General features: G+C 44.1%; 3 protein-coding genes across 9 annotated transcripts in view; 1 reads left to right on the forward strand and 2 right to left on the reverse strand.

Annotated features, from left to right (window-relative positions):
• Window positions 1-25,054, forward strand: part of NUP54 (nucleoporin 54) — a 66,700-nt gene that overhangs the window by 31,272 nt on the left and 10,374 nt on the right. Inside the window, exons 16-18 of one of the 3 annotated variants that reach the window (XM_086890783.1) lie at window positions 9,805-9,929; window positions 12,194-15,283; window positions 15,987-17,630. The gene's annotated coding sequence lies outside the window, so the exon portion shown is untranslated. Of the gene's footprint in view, window positions 1-9,801; window positions 9,930-12,193; window positions 15,284-15,986; window positions 17,631-25,054 lie in introns of those variants that run through there. The other 2 variants (XM_086890782.1, XM_086890784.1) reach the window with 2 other exon arrangements.
• Window positions 204-10,495, reverse strand: NAAA (N-acylethanolamine acid amidase). 2 transcript variants are annotated; one of them, XM_086890793.1, is made up of 11 exons: window positions 10,243-10,495; window positions 9,949-10,113; window positions 8,328-8,454; window positions 7,485-7,575; window positions 5,692-5,768; window positions 5,078-5,250; window positions 4,703-4,765; window positions 4,074-4,140; window positions 3,566-3,594; window positions 2,650-2,746; window positions 204-1,903 (listed from the first exon to the last, which is right to left on the reverse strand). In XM_086890793.1, exons 1-10 carry the CDS (start codon window positions 10,410-10,412, stop codon window positions 2,671-2,673), a joined length of 1,038 nt encoding a protein of 345 aa, XP_086746919.1. In that variant the 5' UTR covers window positions 10,413-10,495; the 3' UTR covers window positions 204-1,903; window positions 2,650-2,670. The 2 variants fall into 2 exon arrangements, 1 of the variants encoding a protein (XP_086746919.1); XR_015287341.1 differs by lacking the exon at window positions 3,566-3,594.
• SDAD1 (SDA1 domain containing 1) lies at window positions 11,815-24,980 on the reverse strand. Of its 4 annotated transcripts, none has more exons than XM_086890766.1 (25): window positions 24,645-24,980; window positions 24,142-24,315; window positions 23,993-24,046; window positions 23,619-23,658; window positions 22,867-22,971; window positions 22,629-22,727; window positions 22,407-22,517; window positions 21,846-21,917; window positions 21,660-21,760; window positions 21,333-21,390; window positions 20,755-20,829; window positions 20,277-20,378; window positions 19,904-19,973; window positions 19,401-19,504; window positions 18,684-18,741; window positions 18,203-18,261; window positions 17,787-17,863; window positions 17,378-17,475; window positions 16,908-16,984; window positions 16,415-16,547; window positions 15,433-15,527; window positions 14,772-14,968; window positions 14,190-14,274; window positions 13,656-13,817; window positions 11,815-12,214 (listed from the first exon to the last, which is right to left on the reverse strand). In XM_086890766.1, the coding sequence occupies exons 3-25, from the start codon at window positions 24,025-24,027 to the stop codon at window positions 12,164-12,166; spliced, it is 2,064 nt and encodes a 687-aa protein (XP_086746892.1). In that variant the 5' UTR covers window positions 24,028-24,046; window positions 24,142-24,315; window positions 24,645-24,980; the 3' UTR covers window positions 11,815-12,163. The 4 variants fall into 4 exon arrangements, with proteins under 4 accessions (XP_086746892.1, XP_086746893.1, XP_086746894.1 ...); XM_086890767.1 differs by having other exon boundaries at window positions 24,930-24,962; XM_086890768.1 differs by lacking the exons at window positions 23,993-24,046; window positions 24,142-24,315 and having other exon boundaries at window positions 24,645-24,961.

The following is a 25,054-nucleotide window of genomic DNA, read 5'->3' on the forward strand; positions in this document are numbered from 1 at the left end:
AGCAGATGAAATCTCAAAAGAAATACGATCAGCAAGCTATTCAAATAACTATAAATGATCCTCCCTTCCCAAAAAAAGCAATGATGATGAAGTGATAGAATACCAGGCTAGAGAAATACCCACAGGAAGTTTTGGTCCAGTCTTTCTTGGCAAAAATTCCCATAAACCATCCAAACCTACCAAAAAAACCAATCATTGCTACATTTTAATGTTTCCAGCATTAAGATGGTTTTATTGACAGTATTAACAATCACATCTCTGCATTTTTAACAAACTTCAGTACTTATCACAAGTACCTTAGCTACTAACAGGTTAAATTATCTAAGTTGTAAGATCTATCACTAACCAGTTCATCAGTATTTATATTTTTAGCTTGTCATTATCCTAAGACCAGGAAGTTATGTATCCCTTGGGTTAGCAAAAAAGCATTCAAGGCGGCAGAAAGACTTTATTTTGTTGGCAGTCAGCATCTTGCAAGGCTTTCAAGGAAGTAGTTTATAAAGAAAAATAAAAAAATCTGCATTCTGCACTTGTTCAAACCTCATAACCCCAAACAGCTGCCAAGCCAAAAACAACAGTGAAAGCAAATCAAAGAAACACATTTGGCCAAATTAATGTACCAGAGCATCTGGGCACACCCCTGCTAGAGAATCATCAGCCTAATGCTGCAGAGGTCAGGATGACCACACAAAGCCACACCTGTAAGGATCCTGCTGCTGTGGGTGGCTGTTATTTAAAGAAAAACCAGTGGGATCACAAATCAGTGCCTACTCTGTGAATTTAAAAAAACAATGGCATTCTGCAATCTCCAAGGTAGCGAGCATTTAAAAATCTTCGTCCAAGAACTCTTCACATTTATCATCTGGCTGCTGTACATCGCTGTCTAAACTGGGTCAAGGCAAAGCTCGCAGCACTTGGATCTAGGCAGGAGGAGAGGATGCAGGTAAGCAGGTTATGAGACTCCTCACAAGGAGATAAAGGCCTGCAGCTCCCCAAGGTGCTCTCAGAGCAGTTTGCATAACCATTGCACACTCACCACGGTCAGCACAGCACAGATCTGCAAGCTGCTCTGTCACCTTCACACAGGGGACATTCCATCCAGTGAAGGAGGGCACTTGACAGCTTTCCTTGAAGGTCTCCATCAATTGGCTCTTCAAATCCCACAGTATTTCAGAAGTATACCTAACTCTCTAAACTCAATATACAGTCACAGCACAACCTGACAAAAACCCCACTGCTCTACACTGTAAAACAAGATGTTAGCTTTTACTGCAGGTAACTTGATCTGAATACAAAAAAACCAGCACAACCGTTTCTGAACTTCACTGCTACCCAACACAACCTCCTCTCATCTACCAAGGAGAAAAGTGCATAACCACAGTTCCTGAAACAGCTCCTGATTTCTGATCAATACCTATAGTCTACAGCTCTGCATGCTGCTGACTGCTGCATCTGCTCCTGCTAGGCCCAGGATCAACAGCTCCTCATAGATGATGGAAAAGGATGATGACATACTAGTAACCCCAAAAGCTTTCATACAAAAACAATACATAAAAAATACTTTTATTTAATTATTTCAGACCTACAGGCTATATAAATTACAAAATGCATCTATTAGTCAGCACAGAAGTACATTGCAGTTGCACAACTCTTATCAAAAATAATACAAGCCATTTTTACCCATCAACATCTACTAGAGCATCAATTTAATTACAAGAAATTTCAAACTTCCATTACAGGTCATTAACAGGATCACCTGCAACACTGCCAAGAGTTAACAAATCACTTTGTCCTGAATGGTTCACATCATTCACGAACCAAAGCCACTGTCCTGCTCCCAGGAGTGATTTTAAAAGCATATGTTAGTCTTACACAGCTTCAGCTTCTCACTCCATGTGTTGAACTAGAAAAACAGGCAAGAGAACACAGGTTTGTCCAGAGTTAAGTGAAAAACAAGTTCTACACAACCTCTACAAAGAATTGACCTTGCTAAAATCAAATCTGACTAAACTGCTACAAATATAATAGCACTAACATTTTTTAAAAAACTCCTTAAACTGGAATACAGATTCTTGTGCTGTTGCCAAGGCCATGCAACCAGTTTCTCAGCATAGAAATTCACATAACATCTCTTTGAAGCTATCCCATGAGGCACCTTGTGAGCTCAAGAACTTGGACTTACTCTGCTCATTCACAGGACAAGGCCCCCAAAGGAAGCTGCTCACACATGCAGTCACTGGTGAGCAGCCTTGACCAGCCAAGTTTGATCTTTCTTGGTGCTACATGCACTATCCCCTCCTCATGGGATTCCATTTGGCCTGGCAGGGCTTTCTGTTGTCATCCACCTGGAGACAAGCAAGTGCCATAGTGGGGAGTGGTAAAAATAGCCAAAACATTCCCAGAGGGAACCTCTACCTTTAGGTTGTGACATCCATCCCTTCCTCTCTGATCAAAACTTTAAGATCATCTCCAAGAGTTTCATTAGGAGAGTCAGTATTTAACTCCCTATCAAGGGAAGGTATTGATCCAAGGACAACAAACAAGCAGAATCAGGAATTCAGACTGGGTCACCAGAATGCCACTACAATGCTTTTTTCCCTCAGTGACTCTGCAGCTAAAATGATTGTTTAAAGTACAGATGCCACTTACACCTCTGCCACTTCCACCTCTTTACTCCTCAGTTCTCATCCAGGTCTGGTACCGATCCGGGAGTGCGGCACTCATGACTGTGGTGTACACCGTGTTACTGGCAGGGAAAGAGCAACAGAGTGAGTGAGTGACAGCCCAAAGGCAGGAAGGGGAACTGATCTAGCTAGCAAAGCAGCAGGATACATTTTGGTGGAAACAAATATTCTAATTAGGTACAGAAGGATTAGGAAAAGATCAAATTCAAGACTGTTGGCACTAATTTTTAGTGTTCTTTTCCCCATGCTGCACAACAGAGGACCTGTATTAAATAAGTAGTACTGGATCTATGTCACAGCTGAGATGAACCTTTTCCTTTCCCCATTTCCTCAAATGACAAGGCAAAGGAGAGGCAGAGGAAGCCATTGCCAAGTTCCAATGACTGATGCAGAGAATAGACTGAGCTCCATGTAAAAGTAAACCATAACATGATAACCTGCAGAAGTACAACTTCTGGAACAGCACAGAACAACCGTGTACTGAAATACATCTCTCATAACCCAGTAAAGGGTATCCAAAACCTTTACCCACTTACTTTATTACACGTTAATCACAGCAGAAAAAGCTACTGTCAGTGTTAACACCAACCCAAAAGTGGGCAAAGGAGTCCATGTGACATCCAGCTGCTCCTCCAAAGGAGTCATTTAGTAGTTTCACTAAATGAAGGAAGTGAAATAAGTGAAACAAGTAGTTTCACTACTCCAAAGCCATGTCCCATTACCAGACTGAGCCCAAACAAGTGCAGTTCCCTAACTGAAGTGGTAGACCCAAGAAGTGGAAATAGACACATAAGGAAGATCCTAACCAAGTTTGTGGTGTACTTTCAACTGGCACAGCACAGCAGGAGGCACAGATAAACATCTCTCCATCTAATACTTACTTGTTTAAGACTGGCTTCACTGACAACACCTGTACAGAAAGTTTGAAGAGTTGTCATTTGGGTAGATAAAGAGGGAAATAAATGGCTATTCAGAAACAGCAGTAAGATGAAGTTACAAAAGCAATATAGAATCAAGGCATTCTCGCCTTTTTTAAACATCAGACCATTTTACAGAAGTAGTTTCAAAAAAGCCCTCTGAAAGACATACAAATTTCCAAAGCTCACCATGTTTAACCCTAAGTGCCTGTGCTTGAAATAAGAAACTGCACAAAGATGATGGGATTCACCCCCTGCACTCTCCACCTGAATTGCTAAACCTCAGCAAATTGCCTAAATAGGAGTCCAGAAGCATTTTGAACAATTTTCATTCTTCAAACCCCTAGAGACACCTGTGCAGTAAACTTGGCTCCCCACAGTAAAGCACAGCTTTTACATCCCTGATGAAAGAACACTTCTGCTTTGTCAAAGAACTTGAAGAGCAGCCCACAACATAGAATTTGAGAAATACCTTAAAGAGTGTATCCAAGTTGATGTTGTGCTGTCCAGTAGCATTGAGAGCTTTGATGGCTGCAGTTCTGTGGGAAAGCAACTCATTAGCAATTAAACACACTTGTTGGTTCCAAGGGCTACAAAGCACAAACAGCTTCTTCCTAAAGGCCTTGGCATTGAAAAGCCTGCTTTGGTCCAAACTAACCCCAAGCTGTGTGACTGGATCTCATCTCACAGTGCTGAAATTCCTGTTACTACTCCACTGAGTACACAGCAAGAAGGAACCTGCCAATCCCTTTCAGCACACTACACAGCCTAAAAATCCCATGGAAGCACCATCCTAGTGCCATCCAATACTTGGGCACTGTCGATCTAAATCATTCCCCTTCTACTATATTTTGCTTCCTGAGAAAGTTTTCGGCCTATGCATTACCTTTGCAATTTTTCATTATTTACGCTTATCACATTCTCACACCCTTTGCTCTGGCATCTGTGAATATTGCTCTGCCCTGTGTGTATTCCTTTCAGAGTGGCATTACAAGAACTGAATAAGGTGCCTGCTCAAGGAGAAAATACCTGCCCATACCTCTAATTACTTTCAAAAGTTACATACATGTTCTCTCCCTGCAGAGCTTCCAAACAATTTACCTGCGATCATCAAAAGGAGGAGGAGTAGTCCAATGATCATAGTTTGTCTCCACACGAAACCACCTGTAATAAGCATATAAGCAAACAAAAGGTGAATCAGTAGGTAATATATCAAGTCCAACAATCATTATCCATATATTGCCAGAAGGAAAAAAAACTCCCTCCGCTTGCTACGAGTCCAAGGGCCCCATGTTGGGTGGTGTAACAGCCTTTACCATCAACTATGGAACACAGGAACAGGGTGGGTGACCTCTGATCTCCTGCTATAACCATGACCAAGAGGTGCCCCAGATCTCTTAAGGAAGTTGTGCCACTAAGCCAGTCGCTCAGAAGGGAATTTGAAAAGCAAAAACTAAGTGGTTTTTTCCTACTTACGCTCCACCTAAGGGATCGAGAGGCCAGAGATCTGCTGGCCCTCTTCTGTTCCTTGTTATGACCATGCCTTCTTTGGGTGAGACGCCTCCCACAATATAGTAAACTTCAGCAATGATGGGAATGCCAGCCAGCCTCGCAACAGCAGACTGGAAATCCTCTGCTTCACTCAGGGTCTAACACAAAAAGGAGATGCCAGTGAGGTTAACCACAAAAACAGGCACTGACACAGCTTCAAAAGAACAAAGGTCCAGCTTCTCTGAAAATGCTAATTGAATCTGTAGTGCTACTTGAAAGTATTATTAATATAGCAACATAAATAGTAGAAAATAACCCCTGGCACAGGTGTACACCATCCACAAGTACAGCCGTCCTAAATGATTACAACATGAGTCACAGCTAGCTGAAACACTTCCTAGGAAGTAAGTCCTGGCACAGCTTCTCCAGGACCTTTGGCACTGTGGACTACTGAATACAGGATCCACACTTAGTTTCTCCTGAGAAATCCAATTGCTTATCAAGTTGCCAAGTCTTGTGTGCCACTGAGCGGGGTTTTCTAGATGTTTAAGGACAAACACGGCATGACAGTGAAATGTAAGAACTCAATACACGCTTACGTGTCGCACAAGCCAGCTGACAGGGTAATTCTTATTGAGGAAAGCAGCTATAGCATTTTCCCACCATCTACCACCATCTGGGGAGAAAAAAAAAATTACTACACATGTAATTTATATACAGTGAGACAGGGTAAGTGCCCATCAGCACAAAGTATTAACATTCCATGGGAGAAACACCAACGAGGAGCGCAACTCTCAGGCAAAATATCTATAGACAACATAATTCCCACTGATAACCACAGCAGCTGGATTAACACCCCTGCTTTCCAGAAAGCATCTCAGACCTGTGATAATAATAATCACCTCATTACTCATTTTACTGAAATAGTAAAACAGGAATAATTCCACAATAATAATATAACATCTAAAAAAGAGGTAGTGATATCATTTGTGTTACTGAGAAAATTAAGCCAAGTGTAAAAACCACAGGGCCAAGTTTGTTACTATTTAAACACTCACACTTTTCAAAGAAAACAAAATCAGTCTGCTTGTCACTTGCTAGTGTCATCCTGCTTCAGTGCTTGTCACTGATTTAGTCATCCTGCTTCCCAGCCATAGCTCCCATGCTCATTTCCCTCAGCTTGAGGGAACCGAAGCTCATTCATAGCTCAGCTAGAATGAACTGAAAACAGCTTTTTCTTCAGAGAAACCAGCAAGCAGTCAGCAGCAGCCCACGGACAGGACTGCAGCTTGTGTGGAGTGAACACAGGATGCGGAGAGACACAGGACTTTGGTAAACACTTAACACTTGCCTTTAAGCTGAACTAAAAGCAGTTTACCCAGTACCAGCCCAGGACACTCCAGTTTGGAAAGGATTAAGTGACTACTCTGGAATCAGAATCAGTGTGCGTGTAAACTATGGAAAGAATTCAGTGAATCCAAAAAGGCCACCTTAATAAAGTCAACGGGAAACAAGAGGTGCAAGTGCTCCATAGCAGAATGCCTACTCAGAAATAGTGTACAGAACACATACAAGTGAATATTGTTTGCACAGCTAAAGAGTCAAACAATAGATTGTTCAAGATTAAAAAGAAAAATGCTTATCACCATCCCAAGGGAAAAATAAACATTTAAAATGTTGGTTCTGAGAACATGTTATTGCCAGTTCTAACAGTCACCTAATAAAGAACAACACAGTATCAGCTTCTTAAAAGGAATAAAGGGGAAAGAAATGCAAGAGACATCTTCCCAAGCTTTGAGCTGGACATAACTGTTACTACTTGTGAAACTGCAGCCCTGATAAACCAGGCAGTGACCTTCCCCTGCCATCCCCACTGCTACAAGTTTTAGTTCCCAGTCGTGCTATCTCTCAACTCTGCTACTCTTGCTCAACTGTCTTTCCTGTGTCTCCAGGCATTCCCTCAAGCCTTGCTGCCTTTCCCCTAAATCTTTTCCCCTCCTCTCTTTCCAACTGCCTTATGGGGACAGACAAGCACAGAATACAGCAGAACCAGCAAAGGAGCCTTTGCTATCCTAACTGCATCTTGTTATCTCAGCCCAATCCCTGCCACCTCCAATGGTGTCTCTCAGCCAGACGACATCTGTTACGGCATTCCCAAGGTTTTCCTCATCCTTGGACACTTGGAGCTCAGGTGACACCGCTGACAAATACCTTTTCCTACACAGCAGCCAAAACCAGGCATGTATGCTTTCACTCCCTGAGGGCAAGGCAAGGCATTCCACTTCAGATCCTTCTGACAACCTTAACCTCATTATTCCCTCTGAGAGAAAAAGGCCAGGGCAGGCAACCATCAGCAGAAATAACACACAGCATCTCCTGTGGAAGACATTACCTCGTTCATCTCCAGAGATGGTGAACTTGTGTGGACTTTGCCCAGTCCATAAGCCTACATAACCAAGAAACGTGGTGCCTTGGTACGCAACCTGAAACCAGGAAAGGGAGCAGTTGAGCATTCCAGAATGGAACACAGTCAGAACCTGCAGCCTGTACTTCTTTCTAAGGCTTTCATGTCTACATTGCTCTAGCACACCATGCCTTCAGTTAGAGGAAAACATGCCAAGTAAATCATAAAGGGACTCTGAGGCCTCCAATTCGCAGCATTTCAACTGTTTGTGGTCACTGACAGCTACAAGACTTGTGCTCAGGTTAAACCACCAAGCAACAAACAGCAACTTCTCCATTGACAAAATGGACTAATGACCTTAAAAAAAAAAGTAAAATCAGACTCACAAAACTACACTAGCAACTAATTGTTTTTTAGAAATCTTTGTCTAAAAACACACTTACTGGTCACAGAATTTCACAAGACCTAAAGAAGGAAAAAAAGCCTTAGAATTGGTTCCTACCAAAACTGATCTCGTCGTAATGTTCCCAAATATTTCTTTTCTTTTTCAGCATCTTGGCAATTCCTTCTTTCAGCATCTCTTAGAAATAAGATCATCAATACTAGATTAACTTGTTGTACTTTTTCCAGTCCATCACCATAAACTGGATGTCCAGAAAGGAAAGAAAATCAGCAAATGCCACACTCCTGGGGCATAACTGTGCTGCTCTAACAACTCAGTATATTTGGGAAGGGAACCCCATTCCTACATTAAACCCCCCATGTGAGCAGCTATAGGGCTGTCCCATTTTTCCCAGAACACCACCCAGCCACACCAACCCCAGACCGTACCTGCCCACCCTTTATGAACTGCACATCCAGCGTGATCTTGCTCAGTATATCGACAAAATCGTAATCCAGGTTCCGACCGTGGTAAATGTTCCCTCTGTCATCCTGAGCAACAATGCTGGTACAGAACCTGCCAACAGAACAGGCCAAGAATGACTGAAAGCACAGCTCTGGCACTGCTTGCAATACTCTAGCTGCAGGAGCACAAATTTTCAGTACTAATCGACTTGATGCTTGCTAGGTGTTTCGTTAATGTTACTTTATTAACACAAACAGGACTTGAGTACCACACCACAGTCCACAGCAGGTCAGAAATTACAGGGCAAGCAGAAAGCAGCACTTCCACTCAGGAAAAACAGTTATTTCATTTCATTTTTCTAAGACATAATGAAAAGCTGACATCTGAAAGCATCCATAAACTGTCGCATTTTCTGCATTTAATTCCGATGATTTCATTTCCATTTGGACTCTTCATAACTTTAACCACAAGTAGATAAATTCAAATTAAGTCCCATTAATGAAACTGAAAAGTATTGGCTCAAGTAACAGACTATTCTCTAGGACAGGAAGAATGCTCAAACTCCTTGTGTAACAAGTTCAGTTTCATTAAAACAGGTTGTTTTTATGGAGTATATTGCATTAGCAGGGAATTAACTTATTTTCTCCATAGCTCTGAGTTGGTCATGTCAGTGATACGCAACTCTGCCTCTCAAAAACATAAAGATAAAAAAATTCTTCACATAAGTAATCTTATTCCATCAACTACTCCCAGCTGATGGGGGTTTTCAAGTATCTGAGCTGAAAAACTGAGTATCAGGGGCCTCACCAGGGTGAATATTATGCTAAGTATTCTCTGTGAAACACACTAATAGATAATAATAATTTAAGTGTATCATGTTCAGTATTAGTCCTTACTAAAAAACAATAATAAAATGAGTACTACACATTAAGGGAAAAAACATTCCCGATGGAAACAAGGGGCACATGCCTTGATATTTGCTAAAATGCATATGGAGAAGTACTTCAGGCTCTCCACAGAGTCAACACCAAGTGTTGGTTATTCTCCACCATGTTTCTAGGGCAAAAAGAGACAATGAAACTGATTCTTTCCCGCTGAGGTTTTGTTTATTGCCATAAATAAACTACAGGCATTTTCCACTCTTCTAATCGGGAAGGGATATTATGCAGCCATTGTGAACCTTCATCCAGAAAGTAGTTTAGCATTAACTTTGTCTCACACAAATGAGAGAGCAACTAATTACTCCAGCCTCCTTTTTGGCAATTTTTAAGTGACAGAGAACATTACATCACCTTCAAACATAAATGATCTTGACTTTTGGATGGATGTACCTTATCAGCAAAAACGTTTTTTGGATTTTAATACATTTATATCTATATGTATGTACACAAAACCATGACAAATAGATATTACTTATACTTCCCAATAGAAAACATCACCGTTTCTCCTTCTTTTCAGCAGTCAATCCGCCAAAAGAGAAGGAAACCTTCCGGCTGAAGAGGTCTCAGAAGGAACAGCGCAAATCACCCACCACGTGCCTTCTCCCACTCCGAACTGAAGCTCTGTGCCCACCTGTACGAGACCCGGTAAGTAGCCGACACTTACGCCGTGGATTCGTAGGCGAAGTTCAGCAGGATTCCATCTCCGAGACTTATCCCCAGTGCTTTGCACATCCCCGCAATCTCTCCCGCGAAGGGCTGCGGCATGAAAGGCTCCAGTTCGGCCGCTATGGGCTGGATGATGTGGTGAACCCATTTGGGTACGCTCTCGCTGCAACACACACAGCCGAGGGGTCAGCCGAGAGCGGCCCGGCTGCTCAGCCCCCGCAGCCCTGCCCCGCTCCATGGGGCCGGCCCCGCTCCCGGCCCCGCTCCCGGCCCCGCTCCCGGCCGCACGCACTCGATGATCCGCCGCACCGCGGAGCGCAGGAAGGCGGGCTGGAAGTGCCGCAGCACGGGCAGCCAGCGCAGCTCGGCCGGGCTGTCCAGGCTCACGTTGCAGCGCAGCGGGGCCGCCGCTCCCGCCGCCCCGCAGAGCAGCGCCAGCAGCGCGCACGGCCCCCAGCCCATGGCGCAGCACGGAGCGGCGGCGGCGCCCCGGGGCCGGCCCACCCGGCACGGCCCGCCCCGAGGCGTCACCGGCAGCCCGCTGCAAGCCGCTGGGGCCCGGGAGACACCGGGCAGAGCGGCAGGGAAACGGTACCGGCAAACACGGGCACTGCCCCGCCGCCGCCGCTGCTGCTGGGCCGGGCTGGTGGAAAGCGCTCCAACACCGCCGCTTCCACAGCGAGCAAGGGGGACAAAGCCACGCTCGGCTGAGCTGCCAGCATGCCGGCTGACACAGCGCCGATGTAAACCGGAGCCAAACACGAGAGACGAGCTACACGCTTGTCCTCAATCGTGGGGGCAAAAAATGACCACTCCCTCTCAGTGCCAAAGGTCACTAGTTTCTGGACACATGTACAAGAAGGGAAACTGCTTAGCTGTTCAGCAGAAAAAACGCCACCACCAGTAGAAGCGTGGTTTACAGATTGTACTTTCCTTCTTTCCTCCTACCTTTCTGCTCCAGCCCCTGCTCCACACTCCATCCCCACAGCACTCCAGCTCCCAGCTACACGTGCACCTCCACCTGAGAGCTCACTGCTCTCCTTGCCAAGCACCAATCCCTGCCCTTCCCTCGGCAGGAACACACAATTTGAATGAAACACTGAAAGCTGTAAAAAATAAATCCTACTTGGTCCTTCTCTCCCTTAAGCTTCTCTAAGTTTTTTTGCTCTAGGAAGCAGAGTGACAGCAAAACCAACAAAAAAGTCCATACAAAAGAGAATTAAAGTTATTACAAATACATATTCAACAAATAGCTAAACCAATTGAATTCCCATATGAGATATCAACATTAATTTGGCTTCCTAAAAAGAAATGAAAAAAGCACTCCTCCAAATGCATTTCCACTACATTGTGCATGTGGCACCTGTTCCTGCACCACAAAGAAATGCATTTCTAGCAGGCTTTGAAAAAGCAAGGTATAAATAACTCCCTCAAGTTATAAATACTTTATCAACTCCATTAAAACAGGTGGCTGGGCAGGGTACAAAGAACCCATTAACAGTCCCAACAGAGGTCAAGGCTAAAGCACAAGTTCAACCTTAGACAAAGAATCCAGACATCCACATGATTCTTTTGTGTACTTGCCAAGAGACATTATCAAGTCCCACCAGAAGGCACACCACTACAGGAAAATATTCCTTTTTTCTCTGGCATGTGATATTGTTTTTGTATTTAAATGGCACCAAAAACCCCTATCTCCTGATACAACTCTTAAATTAATTTTACCCGCATCAGATGAATTTGGTATAATTAAATGGGTCAAAGCCAGCTGCTCAGACAACAGCTCACTCTGTCTGTACACTCACTCCCCTAAGATAGGCACAGACATCATATCCACATACATTATAGACAGACCAGAAGATTCTTTTTCCTTCCTGTTGTTTAGTCATTAATTGCTTCAAGTAGAATTTTAACCATACAGTTGTGCATTTTAATACTTACATATACAAAACCCAATGTAAGTAAATTACATGAAATAAAAATATAATTGTCTTCTTCCCTAAAATGCTTTAAAAACAAATTCCAATTCTCCAAGGATTAAGGCTTCTGTCCCATTGATGCAGTATCCACCAGCTTGCAAGAGTTCCATTTCTGAACAGATCAGAGCTAAATCCATAAGGCACCACTGTCCTCCTTTCCCTCAGGGCAATGGTGGGTGGAAATAAGCATCTCCAGCGTGAATTCTTCAAGGGTGATGAAGTTCTGTCCAGCATTTATTTTAGCAGCTGTTTTCTTTTTTTCAGAAGTGCATCTCTAAGAGCCAGCTAACCACAAAACAAGAGGGGAAGATTCAGGTAAGGAGCATAATAACTGAGAAAACACCACAACCACATCACAACTCTTTTCTATTCTTTAACCTCTGATACAAACACTAAAAACTCATCAGCTCAATCTGGGAGCAGCAATGCAAATGCTAACAAATACAGTGGCAGAAACACTGGGGTTATTTTCCTAAACTCCACAGTACAATTAAAGAGCTGAGCATTACCAAATACTATACAATAAAGATTAGAACTAACCATTTTATTGACTCACTTCAAACACAGGAGATCAAAAAAGTTACAGTCCAGCTGAGAGGTAAGTAAAATTGGTGTTTTGTAAAGGAGTATTACAAAACTACTTTTCAAGGGGGAAGGAAGAATTTTTTTGAGTGCCACTATCACCCTAAAATATTATTGTGCTTGAAGCATGTTTTAAGCTAGTAAAGGAGCTTTGGACTACAGCAAGCAGGCTATTTGAACTTACCACTAAAAAGTGCAGCAGAATGCAGCACCATACAACTACGATCCTGCAACCATCCCAAAACACTTAGGAGTAATGGACTGGTGCTGAAGCCTAACTTTCATGGCAAAAAAGTATGAATAAATACCATTTAGCCATTACATTTGAATTTAAAACATTAGTAAGGGCAAAATCCTTCAAGACTTTTTTTAGAACAATGGAGCCAAGTGTAACTGTAAACAGCAGCTTCCTTAAAGTGCCTTGAGTGTTCATTTGCAGCCTATTTTGTGTGTTCTGAGAGCTGTTTTCCATCTTGTCGGCCTTACTTGAGGTGAGGCAGAATGATGCCAAATAAACATGTACAGAGGATACTAGCCCACATCCTGCTCAACAAAAAAACTTCAGACATTCTCTACCGAGGCTAATAATAGTTCCTGTCTTGCCCTTCCCTAAGGTAAGAAATTGCAGACAAATATCATTTGGGTAGCATGTATGATCCTGGAAACAACTCAGAGTTCAAGAAGCATGTAAACAACTGGACCACTGGATTATTCTAACAGTTTCTTTAACACATTTGGATGAGTTAATAACACCTTGTAAAACCCCAGACTGGCAGGGGCTTCACCATTGAGAGCAGCACTAGAGTGAAACCACTGTTTAACTGATTTTTTTCTAAAAGCAGCTACAAGCAGTTAATAAAGAGCATTTGTATATCTTCCCCAGGGACATTTTTGACAAGCTATTAGATGACCTCTAGGCTGAGACAGATGAGTTTCTGATAGAAAAGCAACAAGAGAAAGGTCAGAGGCTACAGAGAGTGAACCATCATCTGCAAAGTAGCTCTTCCCTCTGGGGAAGAGGCCAAGCCACAGGCTTTCTCTGAGTTCCAGCAGCAACACCTCAGGCCAGGGGACAGGCAGCACCACACCTGTATCACAAATCACTGCTCACACTGCCCCATCCATCTCCAACAAGAAACATTACCTGTTTCTCCCTAAAGGAACGCTTGTTCTTGGTCCGGACGCTATGGCTGTATCTCATCATCATGAAGTTCTTGTTCTTTTGCTTTTCTTTGTTGGAAGAGCTGGCAAATGGGTTAATTCTGGTCTTTTTTCTCACAAACTCCTTCCTGTCTGTTTTTCCAGCCTGGAACAGACAGTGCAATATAGCATCAGAGGGTCATTTTCCCTCACCTACCATCAACATCACCTGCCTGATGGTAACAGGTTCTGCAGCTGTCACAACAAACCTGCGTTCAGGATGACTCTGCTCATACATGCCTTCTCCCACACTGGCTGTTATTTAATATGTCACAGTGAAAACTGGGTCTGTTTACATTTTCAGTCACATGTTTATTTGTTACAGCCAAGATGCAACAGCAAAGAACCAAACAAACCACCTCTCAAAAGCCACATGGCAGCTGGGCACCTATCTCAGATAGGCAGTCTCAGCATTTCCTCCACACAAGAGAAACCCCAAGCCAGAAGGACAGGGATACAGGACATGCCACTTCCTCACCTTTGCAGTTGCCAGTCTGGTCTCCTTGTCTGACTTAGGCTTCTTATGCAGATGTTCAATATCTCTGAGTGAGAGCAACTCCCCCCTACACACAAATCCAATAAATGTCACCACACAAAACTTCATTTGCCAAGGAAAACAAGACACCCTCTTCATCCTTTGTCTCTCACCCATCCTAGGCCACTGCCTCACGGCCAATTTAGACACAAACACTTCTTGTTCCCTCCAGGCTGTTCCTCATGTGTGGGATATCCATTATAGAAGTCACCCTCTTATTTTTCAAGTCCTAGTTTATCACCAAGTTAAAAAACACTGGAGCTATAACCAGGCAGCTACTGCTACAAAGGTCCCCCTCTCCTGCCTCTTGGCCTCAACAAGTCAAGCAAGTAGTCTCAGACCTCTCACAAGCTACTCATGTCTTTTTTCCCCAGGTATAAGCAAACCCCCAGCCCAGGATCCATTCCAGGCTCTGGCTGTCACCAGTGAACACTGACCAACAGCAGAGCTCAGTAACCTGCTGCAATGCAGAGTTGCATCAGTAGGGGATAGGCAAGAAAAAGCACTCAGCAGCCCATATCCTACCTGCCCTCCTCCTCCTCTTCATCATCAATTTCAATATATTTCCGCTTCGCAGCTTTGCCAGGTGCTGAATTAAGTTCTCTGGAAAGCTGGGCAAGACGTATTTTCTTGAAGTCTTCCTGAGTCAGCAGCCTGCTCGTACTGATGGCTGCAGCTTTGGCTTTTCGTTCCTCTATGGGCATGCTTTTTACTTTTTCTGCCTTTGGAAAAGTAAAAGGTACAAAAAAAGTCACTCTGGTGCCACAAACCACGATCCCTGCCTCCCAAATATACATCATGGAATAAGTTTCCCAAGTATTGTCGGGAAATACTACAACTAGACATCAGGATTGTTCCTTGTCTCATACCCAACATCTAGTGTCTGAACTGGGTACATGCACAGCAGATTTTGGGAGTGCAAGCTCTCACCTGACTATCACAGCTCTGAAAGCATTGAGTCCTGAGAGGTAGCCAGCTCCTCCCTTTTCCCCCCTCCCACCCTAACAACATGTGTACCTCAGCAGCACTGCTGAACAGCACTTCAGCCTCACTGCTGCAGGACAGCTCGCTCTGAAGGCCGGGGGAGGGATTTAAGAGCAGCTACATGAAGGTGAAGAGCAAGAGGATCTGGTGTGTGATTAATGAGACCTATTTGTATTTGGCACAGAAGAGACTTGGAACTCACTACTTGTTGCTGCTCCTCATCTGAGGAGTGATGCACATCAATCCATTCTCCATCATCGTTGTCCTCCTCACTCAGACTAGCACTTTCCCAGCCATCTGCTCATGGAACAAGGACAGAGCTGTTAACACAAATTCATCTTCACTACCCAGAGCAGCAACAATTGATGCTTGGATCCCCTGCCCTGGCCATCTTTCCTTTATTTCACTCATCTCCTAATGGCATTTTGCCCAGGGGCAGAATCCACGCTATGCAAAGCTCAATTCTCATCTCCAGGGCAAGATCCTGAAAACCAGGTGCATTTGGGATAGCCTGAAGCACCATAGGAGTAAACAGACATCGATTATGCTCCTCAGTAAGAGTGCTCCCCACTCCCAGGCACCAAAACCCACAGGAGAAGTACTGAGATTTATAGCTGGGTTAGGTAAGACAGTCTAAGCATGCCATGTCTAAGCTGGCTGATGTCTGAAGTTAGCAGCTTCAAAAACCAAGCCCAGCTCTACAGTGATCACTCCTGTCCCACCAGGGCCTGCATTACTCCAGCACAGCTCCTGCAGCATCTTCGAGGCACTCAGACTTCATTTGCCAAACTCTGCCTTGCTTTTACTGCCTCTTCCATCTCTTTTCCCCAACTCAGGCAGGGGTTCCAGGGTTTGTAAAGCATTTACACAAGAATTGCAGAAGCCAAATATTCTATCAAACTACTGTTTTGGTGATCTATAATGCTCAAAAGGTTTTATTTAGGAGAAGCTAAACACAAAGTTCACAGCAGTACGGTCTGTTCCTCTGCTTCCCCATCTCAGTGTGTATCATAAAAAGCAACAGGACCAAACCCACTGACACACTGCACTTACTCAAGGACACTCATGTGCAAGCCAAGGAAAAGCAGGAAATGAAATGCAGAAACACCAGGTTCCACATCCACATTCAATCTTAGTGACAGTGATGCCCAAACCAGAATTTTTAAAGAAAAAAAAAAACCAACCTTCCTCTTGAGTTCCTCCCTTTTCCTTTTGATCCTCAACCTCCAGTACTTCTGCTCCTGGAATGTAATCTTTGGCATCCAGTTCTCCATATTCATGAATCCTGGCTTCCACAGAGGCCTCAGTAGGCTTACCCTGTACATTAACAAAACACACATTAATCAGGTTACTATTGTAATATCCACCAATCCACAGAAGTACCTGGAGGAACTGCAGAGTGTGGTTCCAAAGCCCTTTCCTTCCTTATTTCATGTGGCAGAATTCAATTACTCAGGTTGAATGCGTCTCAGAAAACAGTTGAATTTCAGAAGCATGAGCTAACGGTGAGTTAGATCAATCTGAACTAACAAAATGTGGAGAGCACACCATGTCCAAAGGCAGCAGGCAGAGGAGGAACACAGACTTTATTCCACCTTCTCAAGAGGATACTGAAACCAACTCTCATCATCTTTGAGCACATCAGTTTTCAGTGAGCACAAAACACGGGACACTTACCCTGAACTTCTTCTGCAGCATCTCTGGATTCAGAGAGCGGAACAGATGTATCAGAGTTCTTGCAGACATCATCACATCTGCCCAGACAATGAGAGAGTCAGGAAAAAACAGAACTCTGAGCAAACCAAAAGCCCACAAAGATCACCAGCATTTACAGCTGACTCACATATTCTCTGAGGCTAAGGCTCCCTCTGATTTCTCTGGTACAGAAAACAGCTTTTCCTCAGGGCTAACTCTTCTTAACAATCCCTTTTCCTTGCTTTATTTTAGTCAATTACTTCCCCTGCCATAACTACCCTTGACTGTCTCCCATGGCTACACACTCCATAAAGAGAGATGTAACCCAAACACTGAAAACGGCCTCAAGCCCTTAAAAACCAATTAGGACAGCACTGCCATGAAGGCTGGAACTGAAGACCACACAGTACAGGAAAAAAAGCAGTTTAAAGTCATATCCATGTAATCCTTACTTTTATTTTTATGTGTCTTGTACTGAACAAGGTCTTGGAGCAGATCTTCAGTCATGGCTAAGGGACACCTCGCAGTGATTTCTTTTATTGCGTTGATTCTAAGAAAAAGCAAAATTAGTTATTTTCTCAACACCAGCTAGGAGAAAGTGCCATTTACAGACTGAATTACCTGAAACTTGAACAATCTTACACAGCATTTATACAACATTCAGTGTAAGAAGAGAAAACCATCATAAAATACTCCCAACAAAAACACAGAAAGGTGGAGCTAACCTACTTTTAACTCAAGCACCTTCTTGAAAGCATAGCACAAGTAAAAGGAATAAGTTGCAAGTTGTCTTTAAAAAAAAAGACATATTTTACCCCATTTGGAGTTGAACATGAGTCACACAATTCTATGTGTACCCACCCTACAGTCATGACCTCCCCAGAATTCTTGTCTGTGACAAAGTTATTGGCAATGGTCATCAACACTGACTGGATAATCTGAAATTAAAAAAAAAAATGCACATTTAATAGAAACTTAACACACTTAGCTGTTACTTACAGACAGATGGCTTTTCATAGAAAGACACATCAGAACAGGTCAGTACATCCCACAAATATTTTCTAACACTAATTTTCTTGCAGAAAATAAAGCTAACATCTTCTCCCACTCCCTCCCTTTATGAAAATATGCCTCAGAACTTGCAAAAATCGTTGCAATTGCCCTAAGCTTTTCCAAACAATCTCACCAGTTCCCCTCCCTGCTCCCCACACACACTCAGTTGCATTTCCACGCTGGCCTGCTGCCCATTTAACATCCAGCACAGGTGGAACACTGACCTCAGGTGGTACCAGCTGATGTGAAGCCTGTGCAGCAAACAGAAGAATCTTTGTCACTTCTGGAAAAAAAAGCAGGAAGAAGATGCCAAAACATATTGCTGCAGCTTGTTTTTTGTTTTTATTGTTGCAGCCAATAAACACATCCCTTAAAACTCCACAGGCTGCTCAGTCAGTCCCAAAACCATTCAGCCTGAACTCCTTTGGACAACTGCTTCACCTCTCCCACCAAACATTAGGAACTCCTCTGGCCACAATAGCAAATGCTCCAGACCTAGAGTCAAACACCCGTAAAAGGAAGCAGCATTAAGGCAATCACACTTAGCTTAGCTAGTCAGCATTAGGGACTCAGCTTCCTTTTATTCCTGTGCTGGAGCTTCTCAAATCCTCAGGTTACCCCTTTGTCCACACTGGACTATTCCCCCTTCCATCAAACATCTATACATGAGCCATGAGGGATCAGCAGCCTCAAGTAGCTACTTACCCCTCTGATGGGGCTGGAGGAACCTCTGAACAAAGGGGTAGAAATTAAACAGGAAAAGCTGCAAGGCAAATTGTAACATGATTTTCTTGTCTTTGAACTTGAGATCACCTTCATAAGCTGATACATGGTAAATCCATCTCATTCTAGTGTGCTCACCAAATGCCTCAGATTTCCAGCAAAATCTTGTCTCCTAAATTGAGTTTGGTATTTGTGGGACAAGGAAATGCACTGTACCAAGACAAATTCAGCTGCAGTCTCTCTGCACTTAGTCCTTCCTACTGAAATCCTTATATGCTCTGAAACTGCCCGACTTGGACTGGATTACTCTTTACTTAATCCAGTGCAAATATTTTATTACTGGGTAGTCTGCACAAAACCCTATGAGTGCAGGAGCTGCCAGTTTCTCTCTTGTTCAGCACCACCTGACTGACAACTCTGTGGTCAGCATGAGCAGCTTCACAGAAGTCTTGGAAGCACCAATTTCTCTATTCTTTAGATTCAGCTCAGCTATTCCAGACCAATACCTTGCTCTAGGAGAGTACCACAAAGGGTGTACCACTGTGCCACTCCATGAGGCCTCCTGGCAACTCCCTGACTGTCCCTTCTGGACATAGAGAAAAATCACACCTTATTTTCCAGAGGCACAAGGCCAGAACACTACCATATCCAAACCAGGCTTGTTTCCACAGACCACCATAAAATTATCCAAGTTCAAACCTCATGTATTCCAACAAGCCTGGATATTAGGTCCATGAGCATCATTTTCACTTCAAATCGCTCCTTGCAGTTCTCCAGCTGCTTCAGCAGTTTCTCAGCAAAGTCTGGAAAAAGCAAAAATGGATTTGCAGTAGCCCTTAAGAGCACAACACAGAACTCAAATGGGATTATGCTCACAAGAGGCAGTTTGATTTGTTCTTACTCCGAAGCCCCAGTGCCCTTTCACAGAAGAAATTCAAGATGACCAAAGCACTTATCCAATAGGTTTTTGTACTTCCCGTATGCCTAAAAGGCCTGATTGTGCACAGGTTCAGCACTGGGAGCTGACACGTGTTCCCCAACACCATAAGCGCTGGGTAAGCACTGGAAGCTAAATGTTTAGATACATTTTGGGTCAATCAGAGAAAATGACATCCCCAGAGGTTCAGAGGAACAGATCAAGACCAAATCAAGTGCTGTTAGATTAACACAAACTGCACTAAGAGAACTCCCTGCACACTCACCTTGGGGATCATGAATCAAGTGAATGGCAGAGAAGTTGAACACCTCTGGCTTGCTCTTCTTTTTCTGTTTCTGCATGGAAACAAGAGCAAAACACATTGCTCTCTTGCTATGAGTGAAGGGCTGCAGTTTCAAGGCTGCTCTCAAAAGATCTCTGCCTCTTCAAGAAGACTTGAAAAACTATCCCTGGGTTTTAAAAACTACCCCCGTTCTCAACCACACAGCATCATCTGCCATCTGCAGCAAAACTAGCAGGGCAAAAACAGGCCTCGTTCTAACAAGGAAGAAGCTTCTTTTTCTAGAAGAAGTCTTCTAGACTTCTGTACTAGGAGAATTAAGCAAAGATGATGCAACATCAGACAGCATTCTCCTCACCTTGAGGACCTTCATGGCTTTCTCCAGTTTCTTCTTGCGCTTGGTGGTTTTCTTGTTGGTCGCATAGCGCATCATCAGATCTCTGGCCGTGGGGCCATCATCCTTGGGGAAAGAAAACACAAGTAACCCAGGCTTCAAATGGCAACCAAAGAAACAAGCTACCAACATTTTTCAATACCACATACTCCGAAAACTATCCCCCTTCCTAAGCGTCAGAACACACAGGTACCAGCATCTATAAACAAAAGAGCTCTTAGCATTTCTCTTTTAATAAACAGCAAAGACATCCTGCCATCACTTGGGGCCAGCTGTAGGACACTGAAGTTGTTTGTGAACCACAGGAACATCTGGAAACAGCTAGAAAGGCCAGTGACTAGCACTGAGACAGACAGACCGGCAGAGCCAAGAGTCACCAAGATGACAGAACCAATAACAAGTCTGAAGAACAGAGAAGGGAATATGTGGTCACAACACCCACCTCAGACTCTGACTCGCTGTCCTGTTTCTCATCCTCATCTTTCCCAAGGAAGAACTTCAAACCAGCAACTAACACCTGAAAAGTAAAGTGAGTTCATGTGGGACAAGCTGACAGAATTTACAGCAATTCTCAACTCACATGAATTCAGATCATTTTGCTGATCAGGTTTTTAGTTTTGCTTGCCTGGCTTTTATTGAATAGAACAATCTTTGGACCTTCACAGGACAAAAACTTGTCCCAAGCCATAGCACAAGCTTTAAAGGCTCCAGAGCCAATGCAGAAGGCCCAGTATTCAGTCAGGCTCCAAGCAGGACAGCTGCTCAGCTCAGTTAGTCAAAGTGCTGGTATTAAGGAGAAGATCTCCTGACAATCTATTCTGAAGAGCAGTGAAAAGAACATCCACACTTGTTACAAGATGCCAAACTCCCCCTCCTCCCACGGGTGTTATTCTGAGAACTAAACAAGCAACTTTCCGACCCCTCAGTGTCGTTTGTTTGCTGTAACAACATATTAAGTTCCATCCACGTGAAAAAGGTAGCCCAGGTAACATCCAGTCCATCAGTGATTTCTCTTCTCACCTTGGTCACTTTGGAAAAGCAGGCAGTTGTGATGACATTGACTGTTTTGGCATCATTCCTGGAAAAAAACAAACCACACCATTTATTTCAACTCAGACAATTTCACATTATTCTCTGAAAATTAATTCTCAGCAAATATTTAAGTAACTCATTTCACACATTATTTCCTCTCAGCTAAATTCCTTGGCACAAGTTCCAGCTACAATTACTGGGCTACAATTAGGAAATCTGTTTCAGCCACTATTCCCTGCCTTACATTTTGTGCTAGAAATGATGCCCGTGTGCCCCACAAAAAATGGCAAATAGACACAAGCTTGCCAGACCCACCAAATATTCCTTCTGTAAAGCTCTATCATCACATCCAGAGATATCTTGGCAGCAGTGGGATTGCTGTCTCTCAGCATGGTGTACATGAAGTTCTGCAGCGCCTAAAAAGTCAAAAACACATTTCTAGAGGTCTTCCACCGCAGCAAGAGGTCAATTCAAGATACACACAAAAACCAAAGAACCTACCGTGTTCACTTTATTGTTCTTGTGTTTAGCATTGACATTCTTGATGTCTGTCACAATGTGAGTGTACAGGGTCTGCAAACAGAAACACGACAGGGAGCAACGCACACAGAGGAAACCTCCTGCCCAAGCACTGATGTGGGACCCAGCTGATCACCTCTGAGAGCATCACTGAGCTCCAGCAGGAAAAACAACAGGAAAACATCCTGTGAAGACTCACACATTTGTAAACCATGCTGAATTTACAGCACAGCAAGGCAGGACAATGAACAGCATCAAATATTGCTTCAAGTCCTGCCCCTGCTTCATTCAGGCCTGTTCTGACAGCCAGGCTTTTCACCTGCACACACAACCAAACTGCTCAACGCCAAACAGGACAAGCCTACAACCTGCAACAACAAGCAGAACTCACTTACCAGGCCAACACAGAGCTGGAGCCCTGCCTGCTGAAACAGCTGAGCCATTTTAAACTCTGTTTTCCCAACCAAGCAGAGAATGCCTGTTCTGGCATTACTTCTGGAGAGTTGATCAAAAGCCACTGGAGATGCAGATTTCTGTCATTACCTTTCGGAGCAGCTTATCGTGACACCGCAGCAGTTGAAAGAAGAGCTCCAACAAACTCGTGGGATGTATTAGATTCTTGTTTCTCAGCAAGATCAGAGCCTTACAGAAGGTCTGCAAGAGAACCCGAATTTCACCTTCCTCTCCAGCTTCTCTTCGTTGACAAGCAAAGCGCAAACTCTCAGCTCGCACCAAGGGCGGGGTGAGCCCAAGGCGGGGTCTCACCATGCGCAGCTCGGGGTCCAGGACCGTGTGGTGGTAGGAGAGCAGCTCCTTCAACTGCTGCGGGAAGCTGGCCATGTGCTCGGGGTAGCAGTGGGCGACCTGCAAGGGACGGGGCAAGCGAACGCTCCAGAGCACACCCGGGCTTACCTCAGAGCTTTGGCGAGCAAGATTAATTGTTTATAAATCAGTAATGGTCACTCGGGCTGCCGCAGCCGCAGGGCTGGGCCCGCGGGCTCACCTGCGCCAAGAACATGAGCAGTTCGGCCAGCTCCTTACTGGGCTTGTCCGGCTGGAAGGTGAAGATCTCCACATGGGACTGGTAGTGGTGGTACTGCTGCAGGAACTGCGCACACACAGGGAACAGCGACAGCTGAGCAACACCCACCCGCCCGCACCCCCGAACCCGTCCCAACCACTCCCCCGGGTCCGCACCTCCTCGGTGTAGGAAGTGGGGTCGCGCTTGATGAGGTTCTGCAGCTGGGGCAAGTTGCTGGGCAGTTTGTTGCCCTGGCGGCCCGACATGGCTGCGGGCACCGGCACCGGGAGCGCACCACGTGAACGCTCAGCTGGCCGCCGCCATCTTGGCCCACCTCCGACGGCCGCCGCCGAGGGACAAACCTGTGCGGGAGGCGCGCTCCGGCACCGCGCCCCCTGGCGGCGGGAGCTGGCACCCGGGACAAGCGGCTCCTCACAGGCCCGGTTACCCTCGGGACAGAGACCGGGACAAGCGGCTCCTCACAGCCCCGGTTACCCTCGGGACAGAGACCGGGGCAGCCTCGCGGGCCCAAACCCAGAGCCGCCCTCAGAAGTTACCACAGCACTTGGGGCCTACCACACTCGCTCTATCACTAATGTGTGCTTCTAAACACATCTCAAATGGTCACTGGAGAAGTGATCAGCATTACAAGGGAATTTCAGTGAGGAAAAAGGGTTAATTATATTCTAGTTTTTTTCAAGTATAGTTTTTGATCAAGAGAACAGAAAACTGACCTCTTGATTTTCACAGCATTCAGGCAGCTGCTTATTGACACTGTAGAAAAATGATCATTCCTTGATTCAGTGCACTTAGCAAGCATTAAATGCTGTCCATTAAATGCTCTTATGTTCAGCCCCACCACACCTATCATAATGGCATCAAGGCCTAATCATGGTACAGTCCAAAACCATTAATAGAATTTCTCATGTAAGTCACCAGCACTTTTCCCAGTGAAATGCTTTTTACTCTGTTGTTAAAAGTCTCAGAGGCAGCTACAACCACCCTATGTGCTGGTGGGTTACCAGTGACAACCTGAACATACCAGCTCAGGTGAATTGGGCTTTCCTATACCTATTAAAGCAAGACAAGCACATCTCCTTCTACATACCTACACAGCTCACTAAAAGAAAAAGTCTTTAACATCACTTGGAGAACAAAATGACTGCAAAGGTAAGAAAAAAACTTGTTACCAAATGCATAGAACCACAGCAAGCACACCATCACTAAAACAGTTAAATGAACATTTAATACATTTACCTTGCCAGCTATTAGTTTGATTCATTAACATCTGGACCTGCTTAGCCTCTACTTCCAGTCAGCTTTACTTTATTGAACACTCCAGCACAGCCCTTAAATAACCCAGCCAAAGAACCTGCGTGATCCTGTACACTCCATGGTCAAACCCTATCTCAGCACACACAACTTATTGTTCTGCAAAACAAAAACACAACAACGCAGGCTTAACTCAACCTATAAAGAAAAAAAACAAAGCTCAGGTTCACATTAAATTACTCCAACACAGTTAGGTCACTGGCTGACTAAAACATAATATTTGCGCTTATAAAGAGGAGCAGGCACACTGCTTGAGAAAGGCATGGAGCAAAACAGCCTTACCCACACTCCAGAGTAAAACACTACATATTTATTACCTCCGCAGGAGCAAGGCTATTACTTCGATTTCTACAAAGGTTATTAACAAAATTTGACAAACAAACCAACTCAGTTTCATTATATACAAATAGAGCACAAATAAAACTCACATTTCTAAATGATTTCTGCTCATCAAATGTTAACAAATGCACTATCAAATAATTAGCACATAAGAGAATATTCACTATAGTGCCTTTAATGAAGAAAAGCAAATTTGACAGGCCTTTCAACAAAGTTCTTTACTTGAGAAGCCACAAAAGTTAGAAGCCTAAGCAAATTGACATATAACTTCTATCGTAAATGAAATCATGAAGTTAGTTTTCATAACTAAATTTTCAAGTAACATCCTAAAAACACCCAAAAGCAAACCAACAGTTTCCCTTAAACAAACACACCAAAAGTCACCATATTTACTACCCCCAAAAAACTAGCTTAACTCTTGGTGCGAGTATTTATACCCCAAGCCTGCTGTTGCCTGATTGATCTCATTACCTTTGCTAATTGGGCTGGACATGCTTAA

The sequence above is a fragment of the Cyanistes caeruleus genome, chromosome 5 (assembly GCF_971803275.1).
Source record: "Cyanistes caeruleus chromosome 5, bCyaCae1.hap1.1, whole genome shotgun sequence".
In the NCBI taxonomy this organism is placed as follows: domain Eukaryota; kingdom Metazoa; phylum Chordata; class Aves; order Passeriformes; family Paridae; genus Cyanistes; species Cyanistes caeruleus.